At 44.8% G+C, this 19388-nt stretch overlaps 1 protein-coding gene across 2 annotated transcripts in view; it reads left to right on the top strand.

Annotated features, from left to right (window-relative positions):
• The window catches only part of arl15a (ADP-ribosylation factor-like 15a), a 414801-nt gene that overhangs the window by 81572 nt on the left and 313841 nt on the right, over positions 1-19388 (top strand). For both annotated transcript variants that reach the window (XM_071352106.1, XM_071352105.1), the window contains exon 2: positions 14643-14787. In XM_071352106.1, the coding sequence (XP_071208207.1) occupies positions 14643-14787 (145 nt within the window). The remainder of the gene's footprint in view (positions 1-14642; positions 14788-19388) is intronic.

Raw genomic sequence — 19388 nt, 5'->3', positions numbered from 1 at the left:
GGCATTCTGAGAAATCTCCTAATTTCCATAGGACACGCGAGCGTACACAAACACACACACACACACCTCCCCTGCCTCCACAACAACAGTGAGGTAATGTCTCGCTAGGCTTTTCAGGGGGAAACCCAATCTCCAATGGCACCCTATTCTTAGTATAGTGCAGTACTTTTGACCAGGGTCCATTAAGAAAAAAAGGCAGTCCATCAATAAACCACCATAATTGGTTGACTTTCATTGAGTTTTAGAGGTTTTTATAGACATCTCCTCTTACCCAGCCGGGTATACATCACAGTCTCAATGAACCAGAGAGCATACTGGCAGCGTCTGACTGTCCTCACGGCTAGACGATCCAACACACAGCAAAATCAATGGTCGACATTTAACCCTCCTGTTGTGTTCGTTTCATGTTAATTAATTCTGTGTTCCCGGTCCAAAATGACCATTATAGCTGATTATAAATCCATAATAATACATTTATCATCACCCAATGTTGTTAGCTCTTTTTATCAACTTAAGTTATTGTCAACATTACAAGTTTGGAACTTCTATTTGCTATTTATGGCCTGTAGGCCTCATTGATCTGAGCTCATACAACTTGTTTTGAGTAAAAAAAAGCATAATGTATGGATTATTTGGACTATTAGAAATACACAGATGAAACATATTGTACTATTTATCACAGACTACTTTGTGTCAAAGTTTAACAGGGACATTTGTTTTGAAACCATTTCAAATTTTTAAATAGTGGCACAAAATAACATCTGTTGTGTTCACCGGTCAAAACAGACCGGTGTGATTTGATTAGTAAAGAAAGGACACAGGCCCAAAACTACACAAGAAAACTTTACCATATTTACAAAATGTAATGTCTGAACACATTAAAGAACAACAGTAACAATAACAGTATTACTAATTATAACAAAAACATTAGAATGTTCACAATCTGTCAATCAAATGGTGGTTACATTGTGTGTGTTCTCATGCACATGTTGGACAATACGTGGTGGTTGTTGCATGTGCCTTGCAAATATATGCACATGAATTTATGGCACATACTGCTCGTTTTGACATCTCTTGGTGCACACAGATCGCCCCTCTTCCTTTGGTCTCTTCTGTCTCTGGCGGCCGTAGATCTTGCCTCTGGCCCTTGTGTGTCTCTCACCAATCCAGCAGAGGAAGGTGTTGGCGCCTTTGAATGTGGGGTGCCACCATGGCTTTCCCCAACTCTTCTAGGAATAGTCTCCTCTTGAAGAATTTCCTCTGCTTCCAGCCTGGTTTCAACTCTGTCCACGCCAGGAACGCGTTGTAGGCCGACACGTCTAGGATGTTGAAGAACACCACCATTGGTCAAAAATGACCGGTCATTAGAAATCGATGAGTGAGACTACAACTAGTGTATAAAATTGAGTTCAGGCACATGCCCATTCATCAGATGGACACATTTCCTCTCCCAGACCACCACATGCAGGTGTGTTTGAGCACACACACACACACACACACACACACACACACACACACACACACACACACACACACACACACACACACACACACACACACACACACACACACACACACACACACACACACACACACACACACACACACACACACACACACACACACACACACATCACTCCCCTTCATGGCTTCTATGGCAATACCCACGGGAACATTTCCCCAATAGAATCTTTCCCCCACGGGAACCACACCTGTTGGCATTCTCACGAACAATCGCAACATTGTTTAAATAATATAAATAACTTTTCTTGCAGCTCTGGTATATAAAGCTTTTTTGAGGCCTTGCTCACAATTCATTCTGTGGCAGCACAATGACCAAACGATATAGTGTATGTGAGGCTCTTGATCATATCTTTGATCATGACACTGGTGAGGAGGAGGCCAGGAAACTGACAGGGAAGATGCATTAGAGGAGGAAGTGTCAGAAGTTGAATCAACACAGAATATGATCCAGACCAAGAGACAACTGACTAGGAACAATACAGTGATGAGGAAGAGGACCCTGTTGAGGTTGTTGTTACATTCCAGTGATGAGGAAGAGGGCCCTGATGAGGTTGTTGTTACAATCCAGTGATGAGGAAGAGGACCCTGTTGAGGTTGTTGTTACAATCCAGTGATGAGGAAGAGGGCCCTGCTCTGGTTGTTGTTACATTCCAGTGATGAGGAAGAGGACCCTGTTGAGGTTGTTGTTACATTCCAGTGATGAGGAAGAGGACCCTGTTGAGGTTGTTGTTACATTCCAGTGATGAGGAAGAGGACCCTGTTGAGGTTGTTGTTACATTCCAGTGATGAGGAAGAGGGTCCTGCTGAGGTTGTTGTTACAATCCAGTGATGAGGAAGAGGACCCTGTTGAGGTTGTTGTTACAATCCAGTGATGAGGCAGAGGACCCTGTTGAGGTTGTTGTTACAATCCAGTGATGAGGAAGAGGACCCTGTTGAAGTTGTTGTTACAATCCAGTGATGAGGAAGAGGACCCTGCTGAGGTTGTTGTTACATTCCAGTGATGAGGAAGAGGACCCTGTTGAGGTTGTTGTTACAATCCAGTGATGAGGAAGAGGGCCCTGTTGAGGTTGTTGTTACAATCCAGTGATGAGGAAGAGGACCCTGCTGAGGTTGTTGTTACATTCCAGTGATGAGGAAGAGGGTCCTGCTGAGGTTGTTGTTACATTCCAGTGATGAGGAAGAGGGCCCTGATGAGGTTGTTGTTACAATCCAGTGATGAGGAAGAGGACCCTGCTGAGGTTGTTGTTACATTCCAGTGATGAGGAAGAGGACCCTGCTGAGGTTGTTGTTACATTCCAGTGATGAGGAAGAGGGCCCTGCTCTGGTTGTTGTTACAATCCAGTGATGAGGAAGAGGACCCTGCTGAGGTTGTTGTTACATTCCAGTGATGAGGAAGAGGGCCCTGCTCTGGTTGTTGTTATAATCCAGTGATGAGGAAGAGGACCCTGCTGAGGTTGTTGTTACATTCCAGTGATGAGGAAGAGGGCCCTGCTCTGGTTGTTGTTATAATCCAGTGATGAGGAAGAGGACCCTGCTGAGGTTGTTGTTACATTCCAGTGATGAGGAAGAGGGCCCTGCTCTGGTTGTTGTTACAATCCAGTGATGAGGAAGAGGGCCCTGCTGAGGTTGTTGTTATAATCCAGTGATGAGGAAGAGGGTCCTGCTGAGGTTGTTGTCAAAGAATGGGAATTTGTCCTGGTCTTCATCCCCACCTGAGAGGAGAGGTCGGCTGTCGGCTGAAAATGTTATCAGGATGACCCCAGTCTTTAGAAATCGTTTCAGGCTTGTATTCTGAAAAATGAGGAAGTAAGAGCAGTCTGAATGAGTGGACCCTGCCGTGTCACAGAGCTTTTTCATGCGCGAGACAGAGAGAGTGCCTTTCTTGTTTACCTTTTATATTGACGACGTTATTGTCCGGTTGAAATATTATCGTTTATTTAGGCTAAAAACAACCTGAGGATTGAATATAAACATAGTTTGACATGTTTCTATGAACTTTGCGGATACAATTTGGATTTATTTGTCTGTCTGTTGTGACTGCGTTTGAGCCTGTGGATTACTGAAGAAAACGTGCGAACAAAACAGAGGTTTTTGGATATAAAGAGACTTTATCAAACAAAAGGAACATTTATTGAGTAAATGAATGTCTGCTGAGTGCAACCATATGAAGATCATCAAAGGTAAGGGAATCATTTTATCTCTATTTCTGACTTGTGTAACTCTTCTACTTGGCTGGTTACTGTTTGTACTGATTTGTCTGCTGGGCTATGTTCTCAAGTAATCGTAAGGTATGCTTTCGCCGTAAAGCATTTTTTAAATCTGACACCGTGGTTGGATTCACAAGAAGTTAATCTTTAAACCTATGTAAAATATATTTTGTTTTCTGAATTTCTCTAATGAGTATTTCTGTATTTGAATTTAGCGGCCAGCAGTTTCACTGGCTGTTGAAGAGGTGGGACGCTAACGTCTCACGTACCCTAGAGAAGTTAACACACAACACCTACAGAGTAAAACATAACACTTGATTTATAGTAAACTGGACTCACTCTGCTTAGTGTTGACGCTGTTACACTGTAACGAATCTCGTCCTCGTCTGATGAGGAATATGAAGGATCGGACCAAAATGCAGCGTGGTACGTGTCCATGTTAAATTTATTAAACTGAACACTGAGTACAAAATAACAAAGGTGAAACAACGAAAAAACGAAACAGTCCTATCAGGTGACACAACACAAAACAGGAAACAACTACCCACAAACACAGGTGGGAACAGGCTACCTAAGTATGGTTCTCAATCAGAGACAACGATTGACAGCTGCCTCTGATTGGGAACCATACCAGGCCAAACACAGAAATACAAAACATAGAACAAAACATAGAATGCCCACCCCAACTCACGCCCTGACCAAACCAAACTAAAATAGAGACATAAAAAAGGAACTAAGGTCAGAACATGACATACGCTTTCTCAGTGTACGAAATTAACACCTGTAGTGTTACAGTAAATCGTTGTGGGGTGTGTTTTAACACTATATGGTGTAAAACCCGAATTTGCATATTTACCAGGGTGCCTTTTCTTTTTGAGTAAATTGCAGAGTTACCACCCATGGCTGTATTTGTTAGTGACAGAGACATGGTTGTTGAATTCTTTCCTTTTAAAGGCCTGTGGCTTTCAGCAAGTGAGTTCCTAGGTGAATGTTATCATTCAAGTTAAGCTCTATGACAATACTTTACATATACACTTTCATATGGAGTTGGTTCCCCCTTTGCTGCTATAACAGACTCCACTCTTCTGGGAAGGCTTTCCACTAGACGTTGGAACATTGCCGCGGGGACTTGATTCAATTCAGCCACAAGAACATTAGTAATGTTAGGCGATTAGGCCTGGCTTGCTGTCGGCGTTCCAATTCATCCCAAAGGTGTTCGATGTGGTTGAAGTCAGGGCTCTCTGCAGGCCAGTCAAGTTCTTCCACACTGATCTCGACAAACCATTTCTGTATGGACCTCGCTTTGTGCACGGGAGCATTGTCATGCTGAAACAGGAAAGGGCCTTCTCACACTGTTTCCACAAAGTTGGAAGCGCAGAATCCTCTATAATGTCATTGTATGCTGTAGCGTTAAGATTTCCCCTTCACTGCACTGGAACTAAGGGGCCTGAACCATGAAAAACAGGCCCAGACCATTATTCTTCCTCCGCCAAACTTTACAGTTGGCACTGTGCATTGGGGACTGGTAGTGTTAAAAATTGATATCCAGAAATCTGTCAATTTAGGGCATATCCAATACATAAAGTAGCAGGAGGCTGCTTACATCGGTCACAAGTTGGATCTATTTCTGGTCTACTTTTGAATCATTTTGCCTTTGACCAATGCAGCCGGTGAACTATTTAAAAATGGATTTACAGCGTGCCTTAGACATATAGATGAATAATGTATTCTCTGAAGCATACTCTGCCAAGTTTCGTCTGGAAGTTGTTCACCTAAATCCTCTTCCCGTTGGTTCTTAAGAGAGTTCAGGGAATCCAGATTGTGCAGGTTTAATAACTTATAGATCAAGCTTATGCCCCATTTTATATAAGCGTTCACTTTAAAATTAGAATCTAGAGGGAAGGTAGGTGGACGTGATGGTAAGTGACTAGAGTAGGAAAATACAAAACTATTCAATTGCAGGTATCTAAAGAAATGGGATCTAGGAATATTGTTATTTTGTACTAACTGTTAAAAAGATTCAAAATCCATATCAATGAACAAGTCGTTCAGTGAGGAGATCCCTTTTCCAGACCAGATATGAAACACCCGGTCTAATAATGATAGAGAGAATGTATGGATCTTTAATAATGGGGCAGAAGTTGAAAATTCACTAAGACCAAACGATCGCCTGAACTGTTTCCAGATTTTTAGAGAATGTTTCACAACAAGGTTTTTTATTGAATTTGGAAACAGGCTCAGCTAATGCAAGTTTTGATCAGAGTTAGGCAGCTAAAGAGGTGGGGCCACAGGATGAGATCTCCAAGGTCAAACATTTCGGGCCTGTAACATCAGGGATTTCTGTCATCCAAAATCGAATGATTCTTATATTAGCTACCCAGTAATACTATTGAATGTTTGGAAGTGATAAATCACCCTGGGGGCGACATCTCTGCAATACACTTTTACGTATCCAAAGGTTTTTCTTGTTCCAGATAAAAGCAGATATCAGTTTATCTATGGAGATAAAAAAAAGTGTCAGAAAGATAGGAATACATTGAAATACGTGTAAAAACGTAGATAATACATACATTTTAACGGTGTTAATTCTTCCGCCCCTTTATGCTCTAAGCTCCCCTCTTCGAATACCTTTGATAGTGGTGTTATTACGTATTGCTATGGCTAAAGGCTCAATTGCGATGGCAAACAGCTGAGGGGATAAAGGACAACCCTGTCTTGTCCCACATTGAAGTTGGAAATAGGATGAAAGGTTATTATTTGTGCGCACTGCAGCCATAGCGGAGGAGTAAAGGACTTTGATCCAGGACAGAAAATTGGGACCAAATCCAAATAGTTTGAGAGTATAAAATAGATAATCCCACTCCACCCGATCAAACGCCTTCTCGGCATCAAGTGATAACAACATCTCTGGACTGTCAGATGAAGAGGGATTATAAAGTATATTATAAAGATGTCTGATGTTGAAAAAAGAATGACGATTTTTAATGAAACCAGTTTGACCTCACAATGGAGGGAAGGACTGACTCAAAACGGCAGGCAATCGTCCTAGAAGGTATCTTTACATCGCAATTTAGTTACAAAATTGGCCTATATGAACCACATTCAAGTCTTTTTTTCCTTTTTCAGAATAAGTGAAATACATGTTTGTCTTGTTATTGAGGGTAAAGAGTTTAAAGAGAATGATTCTTCAAATACAGAAAGCAAGAGAGGAGAGAGTTGATCTGAGAATTTTTTAAAGAATTTGCTAGGCTAGGCCTAGCCATGTAAAGTAACCAGCTGTCCCGCTCATGATATTAGGCCTAGCCATGTAAAGCAACCAGCTGTCCCTCTCATGATATTAGACCTAGCCATATAAAGCAACCAGCTGTCCCTCTCATGATATTAGACCTAGCCATATAAAGCAACCAGCTGTCCCTCTCATGATATTAGACCTAGCCATATAAAGCAACCAGCTGTCCCTCTCATGATATTAGGCCTAGCCTTGTAAATCAACCAGCTGTCCTTCTCATGATATTAGGCCTAGCCATGTAAAATAACCAGCTGTCCCTCTCGTGATATTAGGCCTTGTAAATCAACCAGCTGTCCTTCTCATGATATTAGGCCTAGCCATGTAAAATAACCAGCTGTCCCTCTCGTGATATTAGGCCTTGTAAATCAACCAGCTGTCCCTCTCATGATATTAGGCCTAGCCATGTAAAGTAACCAGCTGTCCCTCTCATGATATTAGGCCTAGCCTTGTAAATCAACCAGCTGTCCCTCTCATGATATTAGGCCTAGCCTTGTAAATCAACCAGCTGTCCCGCTCATGATATTAGGCCTAGCCATGTAAAGTAACCAGCTGTCCCTCTCATGATATTAGGCCTAGCCATGTAAAGTCAACCAGCTGTCCCTCTCATGATATTAGACCTAGCCATATAAAGCAACCAGCTGTCCCTCTCATGATATTAGGCCCAGATTACAATAACAACAGATCCATTACACATTTTTCCAAAAATAGCTAATAAAACCCCCAAAAGTGGAAGAAAAATAATTAAAAAACATAAACAAACAATACTCTGAAGTCTAGTATGAAAAGAAAGTGCTCATATGACTTGCTGCTGTTCACTGCTACTCTGATAATGTAACGCTCGTCTTCCTCCACTGCTACTCTGATAATGTAACGCTCGTCTTCCTCCACTGCTACTCTGATAATGTAACGCTCGTCTTCCTCCTCGTCTGAAGAGGAGCATGGATCGGACCAAAACGCAGCGTGGTTTGAATACATACTTGTTTTATTAAAGAAAGACGAACACGAAAAAACACTTGATAAACTACAAAACAATAAACGACGTTAACATACCTGAACTTGTGAACATATAACATGAACGCACGAACAGGAAGGAACACACGAATGAAATGAACGAAACGAACGAAAACAGTCCCGTGTGGCACAAACACTGACACAGGAACAATCACCCACAAACAAACAGTGAGAACAGCCTACCTTAATATGGTTCTCAATCAGAGGAAACGTAAAACACCTGCCCCTGATTGAGAACCATATCAGGCTAATTGAAAATGAACCCAACATAGAAACACATAACATAGAATGCCCACCCCAACTCACGCCCTGACCATACTAAACAAAGACAAAACAAAGGAAATAAGGTCAGGAACGTGACAGATAACTAGCGCAATGGCCATGACATATGCTACCAAGCTATAAATGCGCATACTATCTTTAAGAAGAGCAAGTGTAGTAACAAAATATAAAACGGCGATGCATGTTCTGTCTGAATGACTCAAATCTGCCCATAGTTTGAGAAGTGAGAACGCACACACACAATCTACAGCTTTCTTGGTCATTAAACATGCAGTAATTTGCTTAGGTAGCTAAAGCTATTGCCAACCTTTTATTTAGGCATTTTAAAATATCTTTCTTTCCATATTACAACAATTATCTAATCTGACTATCAACTGTATATTTACCAGTGGCGCAACTTTCACTGGGGACATTCTGAAATTGCATTTTTGTAATGCGGACGCATCAGAGAGGCGGGTAGGCTCTTTGGTGTTTTCATCCAGCTTGATTTAGGACCATGAAGACACCACAGAGCATGCGGACAGGCTGTGTGGAGGCAAAGCTTCTGAAAGGCTGGTTTATAGGACTGTCACAGGAGAGATTAACGGAGGCAGGTCCTCTGTGTTGCTCTTTTTCTCTGAGTTGTAAAAGCAAGCAGAGCAGAAACTGGCTACTTTTTATTTGACTGTTTGACTTAAGAGGAAAGATAAGTATTTATTCCCAGTGCTGAGCTAGTAGTGTAGCTAACTGACATGTAGCGTTAGCTAATGTTTCATCCCCTCTTGACTGAAGTGAATGAACTAGCTACAGTAGCTAGCTAGTAGCTACCACACCCTGTTCAGCTCTAGCCTCTAGCTATCTCAGTATATGTCAGATAGCAGCATCTAACAGCTGTTGTGTGTATGGAAACACTGGAAAAGCCAGAAGCTTCAAAAAATGGAAACTATTTTAAGTCAGTCTGACAAACCTCTAAAGTTCAAGGGTTAATGGAGGCTTTTCCCGATGATTCAAAACATGTAAAACAGAAATGTATAGAAAGACCTGGGAGACGCTGTTGATAATGATGAATACGTAGATACAGCTATGTTTGAATCCCCAGTCATGTTCATATCATCTCAGACATAAATGACTGTCGTTTGAGACCATCCATAGAACGTTCTATATGCCAGTGAAACAGAATATCATGCACTCAGAAATGTACTTCCTCTGCTGGAGGGTGTAAAACACAAAAGGGGACATATTTGCGTACGTTATGCTTTTGTGAAGGATGGCTGAATTCTGACAAAGAGTATGTTCTCTTATCTCAACATGTCTACAGATTCTCCCACTTCTTCCTGTTTTTTGTTTGCTTGTAAATGTCGATACTGGAGACTGTTATCAGAAGAAACTGTGTAACCTAGCATTTATAGTGGCTAGGAAATGCATTGTCATTCATTGGAAGGTTAGTTATCCTCCCACAATGTCACAATGGATGGCAGAAATGTCAAGTTATGTATCACTAAGTTTGATTTATTACCAGATTAAGGGTATACTGGGCAACTTTCATAAGGTCTGGATGCCTTATATGGAATACTGTACATTTACATTTACATTTAAGTCATTTAGCAGACGCTCTTATCCAGAGCGACTTACGACAAAAGGAATCTGTATTGAAAACATGCCCACATCAGGGGTGATGTCTATTTAGGTAATCGCTAGCTGCTGGGCTGCTCAGTCCTGGCCCTGGGGTTCTACCATCCTGAAACCAATAAGGAATGTTTCACTAAGATCCTAAATCTGAGTGGGATGTGTTGGGTTGGGGCGCTGCAGAGCCGTGGACCCCTAGGGACAGGACGGGGGGATGATGAACGAGGCTACTGCAACATCACTAATGAACGAGGCTACTCGCAACATCACTAATGAACGAGGCTACTCGCAACATCACTAATGAACGAGGTTACCGCAACATCACTAATTAATGAGGATACTGCAACATCACTAATGAACGAGGCTACTGCAACATCACTAATGAACGAGGCTACTGCAACATCACTAATGAACGAGGCTACTGCAACATCACTAATGAACGAGGCTACTCGCAACATCACTAATGAACGAGGCTACTGCAACATCACTAATGAACGAGGCTACTGCAACATCACTAATGAACGAGGCTACTGCAACATCACTAATGAACGAGGCTGCTCGCAACATCACTAATGAACGAGGCTGCTCGCAACATCACTAATGAACGAGGCTACCGCAACATCACTAATGAACAAGGCTACTGCAACATCACTAATGAACGAGGCTACCGCAACATCACTAATTAATGAGGATACTGCAACATCACTAATGAACGAGGCTACTGCAACATCACTAATGAACGAGGCTACTGCAACATCACTAATGAACGAGGCTACTGCAACATCACTAATGAACGAGGCTACTCGCAACATCACTAATGAACGAGGCTACTGCAACATCACTAATGAACGAGGCTACTGCAACATCACTAATGAACGAGGCTACTGCAACATCACTAATGAACGAGGCTGCTCGCAACATCACTAATGAACGAGGCTGCTCGCAACATCACTAATGAATGAGGATGCTGCAACATCACTAATGAACGAGGCTGCTCGCAACATCACTAATGAACGAGGCTGCTCGCAACATCACTAATGAATGAGGATGCTGCAACATCACTAATGAACGAGGCTACTGCAACATCACCAATGAACGAGGCTACTGCAACATCACTAATGAACGAGGCTACTCGCAACATCACTAATGAACGAGGCTACTGCAACATCACTAATGAACGAGGCTACTGCAACATCACTAATGAACGAGGCTACTGCAACATCACTAATGAACGAGGCTACTGCAACATCACTAATGAACGAGGCTACTGCAACATCACTAATGAACGAGGCTACTGCAACATCACTAATGAACGAGGCTACTCGCAACATCACTAATGAACGAGGCTACTGCAACATCACTAATGAACGAGGCTACTGCAACATCACTAATGAACGAGGCTACTGCAACATCACTAATGAACGAGGCTACTCGCAATATCGGCTCGGACAATTATTGGTTGTTTTCTAGGCAGGGGCTCCTCACAAACAAGCCCAACAGCCTTAGTTCCCTATCCTGGCTCCTGTATGACACACACACACGCGTGATTTTGATATTCTGTTCCTCCATAGTGGTGGTTTGGGGGAATGTTGCCTGTCTCAGGGTAGCAGCAGACTCTGAAGAGGGGTCACAGGGAAGCCGGGGGGGTCGGATTGCCACACACACACAGACACCAAAGAGTCGTGTTGCTAGGTCTACATCGGCCGGCTGTTGCTTTGTCTGAATCCATTGGTCGGACAGATTCCCCATGTCTCCTTCAAACAGATTCTCCATGTCTCCTTCAAACAGATTCTCCATGTCTCCTTCAAACAGATTCTCCATGTCTCCTTCAAACAGATTCTCCATGTCTCCTTCAAACAGATTCTCCATGTCTCCTTCAAACAGGCAGTGTGTTTTGGCAGGGTGACCCTGGTTCACAGGCTACTAGATCAGAGGGCTCCGGGGAAGGGATGGGGAACCAGAGGGGGTTAGGGAGAGAGAGAGGTGTTTGTTGCAGATAGACCCTGGTTCATTGATGTCTGTCTGGCTGCTTTGCTGTCTGTCTGGCTGGCTGGGGCTCCTAGACCAGAGGACTCTGTTATGTCTGAGGAAGGAACCATGTACTGCTACTGATCCCCATGCTTAAAGCAGTTGGGTTTCATTAGACTGTTTACCACGTCAAATGTCTTTCTGGTTACAAAACGTTCAGATAGAAACCTATTGTATAGAACAGATAATGCCTAGCTTGTAGAATCAGGTGTCTCCAGAGCTGTTCGATCGGGTTCAAGTCCGGGCTCTGACTGGGCCACTCAAGGACATTCAAAGACTTGTCCTGTTGGAAGGTGGACCTTTTCTCCAGTCTGAGGTCCTGAGCGCTCTGGAGCAGGTTTTCATCAACAATCTTTCTGTACATTGCTCTGTTAATATTTCCCTCGATCCTGACAAGTCTCCGTGTCCCTGATGGTCACTCTGAGTTCCAGAGTTCCTCTGAAAAACATCCCCACAACATGATGGGCTCCTGACTGGCGCAGCGGTCTGAGGCACTGCGGCGGTCTTAGGCACTGCAGAGGTCTGAGGCACTACAGCGGTCTGAGGCACTGCGGAGGTCTGAGGCACTGCAGAGGTCTGAGGCACTGCAGCGGTCTGAGGCACTGCAGCGGTCTGAGGCACTGCAGCGGTCTGAGGCACTGCGGAGGTCTGAGGCACTGCGGTCTGAGGCACTGCGGCGGTCTGAGGCACTGCGGAGGTCTGAGGCACTGCGGAGGTCTGAGGCACTGCATCTCATTGCAATAGGCATCACTACAGTCCCTGGTTCGAATCCAGACTGTATCACATCTGTCCGTGATTGGGAGTCCCATAGGGCGGCGCAAAATTGGCCCAGCGTCGTCCGGGTTTGGCCGGGGTAGGCCGTCATCGTAAGTAATCATTTGTTCTTAACTGACTTGCCTAGTTAAATAAAATAAAAATATAATGATTCTGCCACCGCCATGCTTCACCTTAGTGAGGGTGCAAGGCTTCCTCCAGATGTGATGCTCGTCATTCAGGCCGAAGAGTTCAATCTTGGTTTCATCAGGCCAGAGAACCTTGTTTCTCGTCCTTTGGGTGCCTTTTGGAAAACTCCAAGCTGTGCCTTTTACTGAGGTGTGACTTCCGTCTGGCCACTCTACCATAGAGGCCTGATTGGTGGAGTGCTGCAGAGATGCCTATCCTTCTGGATGCCTCTCCCATCTCCACAGAGGAACTCTGGAGCTCTAACAGAGTGACCATCGGGTTCTTGGTCACCTCCCTGACCAAGTCCCTTCTCCCCCGATTGCTCAGTTTGGCCGGGCGGCCAGCTCTCAGTGGAGTCTTGGTGGTTCCAAACTTCTTCCATTTAAGAATGATGGAAGCCACTGTGTTCTTGGGAACCTTTAATGCTGCATGTTTTGGTACCTTACCCCAGATCTGTGCCACGACACAATCCTGTCTCTGAGCTCTACGTAGAATTCCTTCGACCTCATGGCTTGGTTTTTGCTCTGACATGCACTGTCAACTGTGGGACCTTATATAGACAGGTGTGTGCCTTTCCAAATCATGTTCAACCAATTGAATTTACCACAGGTGGACTCCAAGTTGTAGAAACATCTCAAGGATGATCAATGGAAACAGGATGCACCTGAGCTCAATTTCGAGTCTCATAACAAAGGGTCTGAATACAATGTAAATGTAAATAACTTATTATTTTAAACATTCTCCCCAAAATATCTAAAAAAAACTGTTTTTGTTTTGACATTATGGGGTATTGTGTATAGGATGAGGGGGAAAAAACTATTTAATAATAAAGCTGTAATGTAACAAATTGTGGAAAAAGTCAAGGGGTCTGAATACTTTCCGAAGACAAAGAGAGACAAGGGGGGTATAGGTGTCTCTGGTTTAGTCAATATAACTGTCCTGAGCTGCTTTAAACAATCACAGTTCCCAGTACCTCTTAATGTGTTACAGCGAGCATAGAGCCACCAGCGGTCATTCACCTGCACACTGGTGGGAGGAGCTATAGGAGGACGAGCTCATTGGAGCTATAGGAGGCTGGTGGGAGGAGCTATAGGATGCGGGTGGGAGGAGCTATAGGATGCTGGTGGGAGGAGCTATAGAATGCTGGTGGGAGGAGTTATCGGATGCTGGTGGGAGAGGCTATAGGAGGACCGGCCCATTGGAGCTATATGATGCTGGTGGGAGGAGCTATAGGAGGTTAGTGGGAGGAGCTATATGATGCTGGTGGGAGGAGCTATATGATGCTGGTGGGAGGAGCTATAGGAGGCTGGTGGGAGGAGCTATATGAGGCTGGTGGGAGAAGCTATATGATGCTGGTGGGAGGAGCTATAGGAGGACGGGCTCATTGGAGCTATAGGATGCTGGTGGGAGGAGCTATAGGAGGACTGGCTCGTTGGAATAAATGGAAGTCAAGCACGTGGTTTCCATGTGTTTGATACCATTCCATTTACTCCATTTCAGCCAATACAATGAGCCCGTCCTCCTATAGCTCCTCCCACCAGCCTCTACTGACACACAAACACACTCACACACACACACACAGGTCACAGAGACACTTGCTCTCACACGCACACTTGAAAGAAGTGTGACAAGGAGATTGGAGTTTTGTTAAACCGGCCCCCCCTACCAACAACTATTAATATTACCATTATTATATTATCTAATATAAGACTCTGTGATTAGTAAAATGTTCTGTGTTCTGTGTTTCTCTGTAGTGTTTCCGGGCACTGTGCTGTAAAGGACCTCCCCCATCCAGACCAGAGTATGATGTGGTGTGTATCGGACTGACCGGGGCTGGCAAGAGCAGCCTACTGGCGTGGCTATGTAACGAGGGGAGCCACGGCATCGGTCCTACCACAGGTACCGATATACACACACACACAGAGAAACACACACACACACACACACACACACACACACACACACACACACACACACACACACACACACACACACACACACACACACACACACACACACACACACACACACACAGAGAAACACACACACACACAGAAACACACACTCACACAGAAACACACACTCACACACACATACACACACACAGAAACACACACACACACACAGAAACACACACACAGACACAGAAACACACACTCACACACACAGAAACACAGAAACACACACACACACACACACACACACACACACAGAAACACACACACACACACACACACACACAGAAACACACACACACAGCAGGCCTTGTCTATCTATCTATTTATCTGTTGGCAACACTATTATATTGTCTTGCGTCACCAGAAAGTAAGAAAGAGGGGCGCGAGAAATCCCAGAAAGGTTTCTCTTTTTCAGAAGAAGATAAGGCTTAGGGCTAGTATATCACTCTGCCAAAACTAGTATATCACTCTGCCAAAACTAGTATATCACTCTGCCAAAACTAGTATATCACTCTGCCAAAACTAGTATATCACTCTGCCAAAACTAGTATATCACTCTGCCAAAACTAGTATATCACTCTGCCAAAACTAGTATATCACTCTGTCAAAACTAGTATATCACTCTGCCAAAACTAGTATATCACTCTGCCAAAACTAGTATATCACTCTGCCAAAACTAGTATATCACTCTGCCAAAACTAGTATATCACTCTGCCAAAACTAGTATATCACCCCTGCCAAAACTAGTATATCACTCTGCCAAAACTAGTATATCACTCTGCCAAAACTAGTATATCACCCTGCCAAAACTAGTATATCACTCTGCCAAAACTAGTATATCACTCTGCCAAAACTAGTATATCACTCTGCCAAAACTAGTATATCACTCTGCCAAAACTAGTATATCACTCTGCCAAAACTAGTATATCACCCCTGCCAAAAGTAGTATATCACTCTGCCAAAACTAGTATATCACCCCTGCCAAAACTAGTATATCACCCCTGCCAAAACTAGTATATCACCCCTGCCAAAACTAGTATATCACCCCTGCCAAAACTAGTATATCACTCTGCCAAAACATCACCCTGCTCCACTATTCTTCCATCTCCCCTCTCCACTCTCCTTTCTCCCCTCTCCAATCTCCACTCTCCCCTCTCCATCCCTCTCCCCTCTCCCCTATCCCTTCTCCATCCCTCTCCCCTCTCCCCTATCCCTTCTCCATCCCTCTCCTCTCTCCTCTCCCCTCTCACCTCCCCTCTCTCCTCTCCCCTCTCACCTCCCCTCTCTCCTCTCCCCTATCCCCTCTCCTCTCCACTCTCCAATCTCCCTTCTCACCTCTCTCTTCTCCCCAATCCCCTCTCCTCCCTCTCTCCCCTCTCCATCCCTCTCCCCTCTCCCCTATCCCTTCTCCATCCCTCTCCTCTCTCTTCTCCCCAATCCCCTCTCCTCCCTCTCTCCCCTCTCCGCTCTCCCCTCTCCGCTCTCCCCTCTCCCCTCTCCTCTCTCCTCTACCCTCTACAGCATATATGTCAGAGTCAAGGCCCGCGGGCCACATCCGGCCCGCGAGAAGGTTTTTTACGGCCCCTGGGATGATCTTGATTTATTATTAGAACCGGCCCGCAGACCGCAGCAAGCCGGCAGCCCGCAGATCTTTTACACGCACCAATACTACATTTCCCACAATGCAACGGTGACGCACCGAGCAGTAGGCTGCTGTGTAAATGAGATGGAGCTGCCTTGGGAAAAACTCGTGGGTTTGACAACCGACGGAGCACCTGCGATGTGTGGACACAGGAGCGGACTGGTGGCGAAGATACGGGAAAAGATGCAAGAGGAAAACGCGACAGGTGAGCTGACAGCTTATCATTGTATCATACACCAGGAAGCGTTGTGCGGTAAAGCCTTGAAAATGGAGCATGTAATGAGCATCATCACGCGCACAGTTAACTTTATCAGAGCCAAAGGTTTGAATCACCGCCAGTTCAAGGCATTTCTGACGGAGTTAGAAACGGAGCATGGTGATTTGCCTTATCACACAGAGGTGCGATGGCTAAGCCAGGGAAAGGTGCTTCAAAGATGTTTCGAGCTTCGTGAGGAGATTTGTCTGTTCTTGGACAGCAAAGGGAAAGACACAACACAACTCCGAGACGAAATGTTTCTGTGTGAAATGGCTTTTCTGTGTGACATTACGAGTCATCTGAATGCAATGAACTTGCAGCTGCAGGGTCGGGATCATGTCATCTCTGATATGTACAGTACAGTGAAGGCATTTAAAACCAAACTGACTCTGTGGGAGACGCAGATGCGGAAAGAAAATTTGAGCCACTTTCCCAGCTGCCAGACCATGAAAGAGAAGCTCTCTACCAGTGCGTTCCCGAGCGCACAGTTGGCTGATAAAATAGGTATGCTTGCCGCTGACTTTCGACGCCGATTTGCTGACTTTGAAGCACAAAAAAGCAGGTTGGAACTGCTCGGTAACCCATTTGCTGTTGACGTGGAAAGCTCACCACCAAACCTCCAAATGGAGTTGATTGACCTCCAATGCAATGATGCACTGAGGGCAAAATATGCGGCAGTGGGTGCTGCGGAGTTCGCCCGTTTCCTCCCCGACACAATGCCCCAGCTGCGCATCCAGGCTGCTCAAACGTTGTCTATGTTTGGCAGCACATACCTGTGTGAACAACTGTTTTCTTTGATGAACCTGAACAAAACATCACACAGAAGTCGACTTACTGCTGAACACCTCCACTCAATTCTGAGGATTTCCTCAGCTCAGAGCCTTACCCCGAACATTGATGAACTTGTGGAAAAGATGGGACACCACCAAGTATCACCCTCAACCTCAAACAAGTGAACATTACTGTGCAATCACATATTTAGAGTTTTTACTCAGTTCAAGTTTAAAAGTTAAAGTTTAATATTTGTTTTCACTGCATGTTACTTCTCCTTAAACAAAGTGTTGTTTTTGATTAATAGATTTTTGCACTTTATTTTATTGTATTTCAATCCAATTATATTTTAAAAATATTTCAGTTGAGTGGATGATAGAAAATTGCTATTATTGTTTTTTTCTTTGAAGTAAATTTAGCCCACTTTTGCTAAAATAGAAAATATAGGCTACTGATGGTGCCTTGAATACCGGTTTCTTTCATTTAATGTTCATGTTATGGGGATTTTTATATAAAGGAAATTTGTCTTTTGTGTCTGTTGAAAATTAAAGATTACTGACAGAGCCATAAGAAAATATTGCTTTATTTATCTGATCATATTGGAATATATTTGTTAGGTTTTCAGTAGGTTCAATTAGGTTCACTAGACTATATGCGTCATTTAAAAAATTTTCAATGAACATTCGAACAGTCCGGCCCTCGGCTTGTAGCTAAATTTTTTATTTGGCCCTCCGTCCATTTGACTTTGACACCCCTGCTCTACAGTATCCCCTCTCCTCTACCCTCTCCCCTCTCCTCTACCCTCTCCCCTCTCCTCTCTCTACCCTATCCCCTCTCCTCCCCCTATCTCCCCTCTCCTCTCCTATCTTCTCTCTCCATCCCTCTACCCTATCCCCTCTCCTCTACCCTTTCCTCGCTTCTATCTACTCCCCTCTCTCCCCCCTCGTCTCTCCTCTCTCCCCTCTCCATCCCTCTCCCCTGTCCCCTCCCCTCTCCCCTATCCCCTGTCTCCTCTCCTCTCTCCCCTCTCCTCTCCATCCCTCTCCCCTCTCCATCCCTCTCCCCTGTCCCCTATCCCCTGTCCCCTCTCCCCTCCCCTCTCCCCTATCCTAGCCCCTCTCTCCTCTCCTCTCTCCCCTCTCCATCCCTCTCCTCTCTCCCCTCTCCATCTCTCTCCCCTATCCTATCCCCTCTCTCCTCTCCTCTCTCCCCTCTCCATCCCTCTCCCCTATCCTATCCCCTCTCTCCTCTCCTCTCTCCCCTCTCCATCCCTCTCCCCTATCCTATCCCCTCTCTCCTCTCCTCTCCTCTCTCCCCTCTCCATTCCTCTTCCCGTACCCCTAAACCTCAGGGATTGGCTTATGATTCTTCTCCTTGGTGTGCCAACAGACACAGTCCAGAGCTGCCGTTGCTCACTGCCACTTCAACCTCAAGCCCTAAATATAAAGACATTACTCTGAGTGCAGGGAGGGGGAAAACCCTGTCCTCTGGCTGTCTGCTGGGGCTTTCATAGATACAATACAGCTGTTATTTACCTACGTGGGGAGTTATTCTGGCAACCCTTCTGAAGGTAGGGTTAAGATGAAGCTGTCCGCAGGCTTACTGTCTACCGATGGCTATGGACAGACAGACAGACAGACAGGCAGGCAGGCAGGCAGGCAGGCAGGCAGGCAGGCAGGCAGACAGACAGACAGACGGACAGGCAGACAGACAGACAGACAGACAGACAGACAGACAGACAGACAGACAGACAGGCAGGCAGGCAGGCAGGCAGGCAGGCAGGCAGGCAGGCAGACAGGCAGGCAGGCAGACAGACAGACAGACAAATAGAGAGGGAGGGAGGCAGACAGACAGACAAACAAACAAATCAGGC

The sequence above is a fragment of the Salvelinus alpinus genome, chromosome 19 (genome assembly GCF_045679555.1).
Source record: "Salvelinus alpinus chromosome 19, SLU_Salpinus.1, whole genome shotgun sequence".
In the NCBI taxonomy this organism is placed as follows: domain Eukaryota; kingdom Metazoa; phylum Chordata; class Actinopteri; order Salmoniformes; family Salmonidae; genus Salvelinus; species Salvelinus alpinus.
Note: the sequence above shows the minus strand (reverse complement) of the source record. Positions and strands in the feature narration are given on the sequence as shown.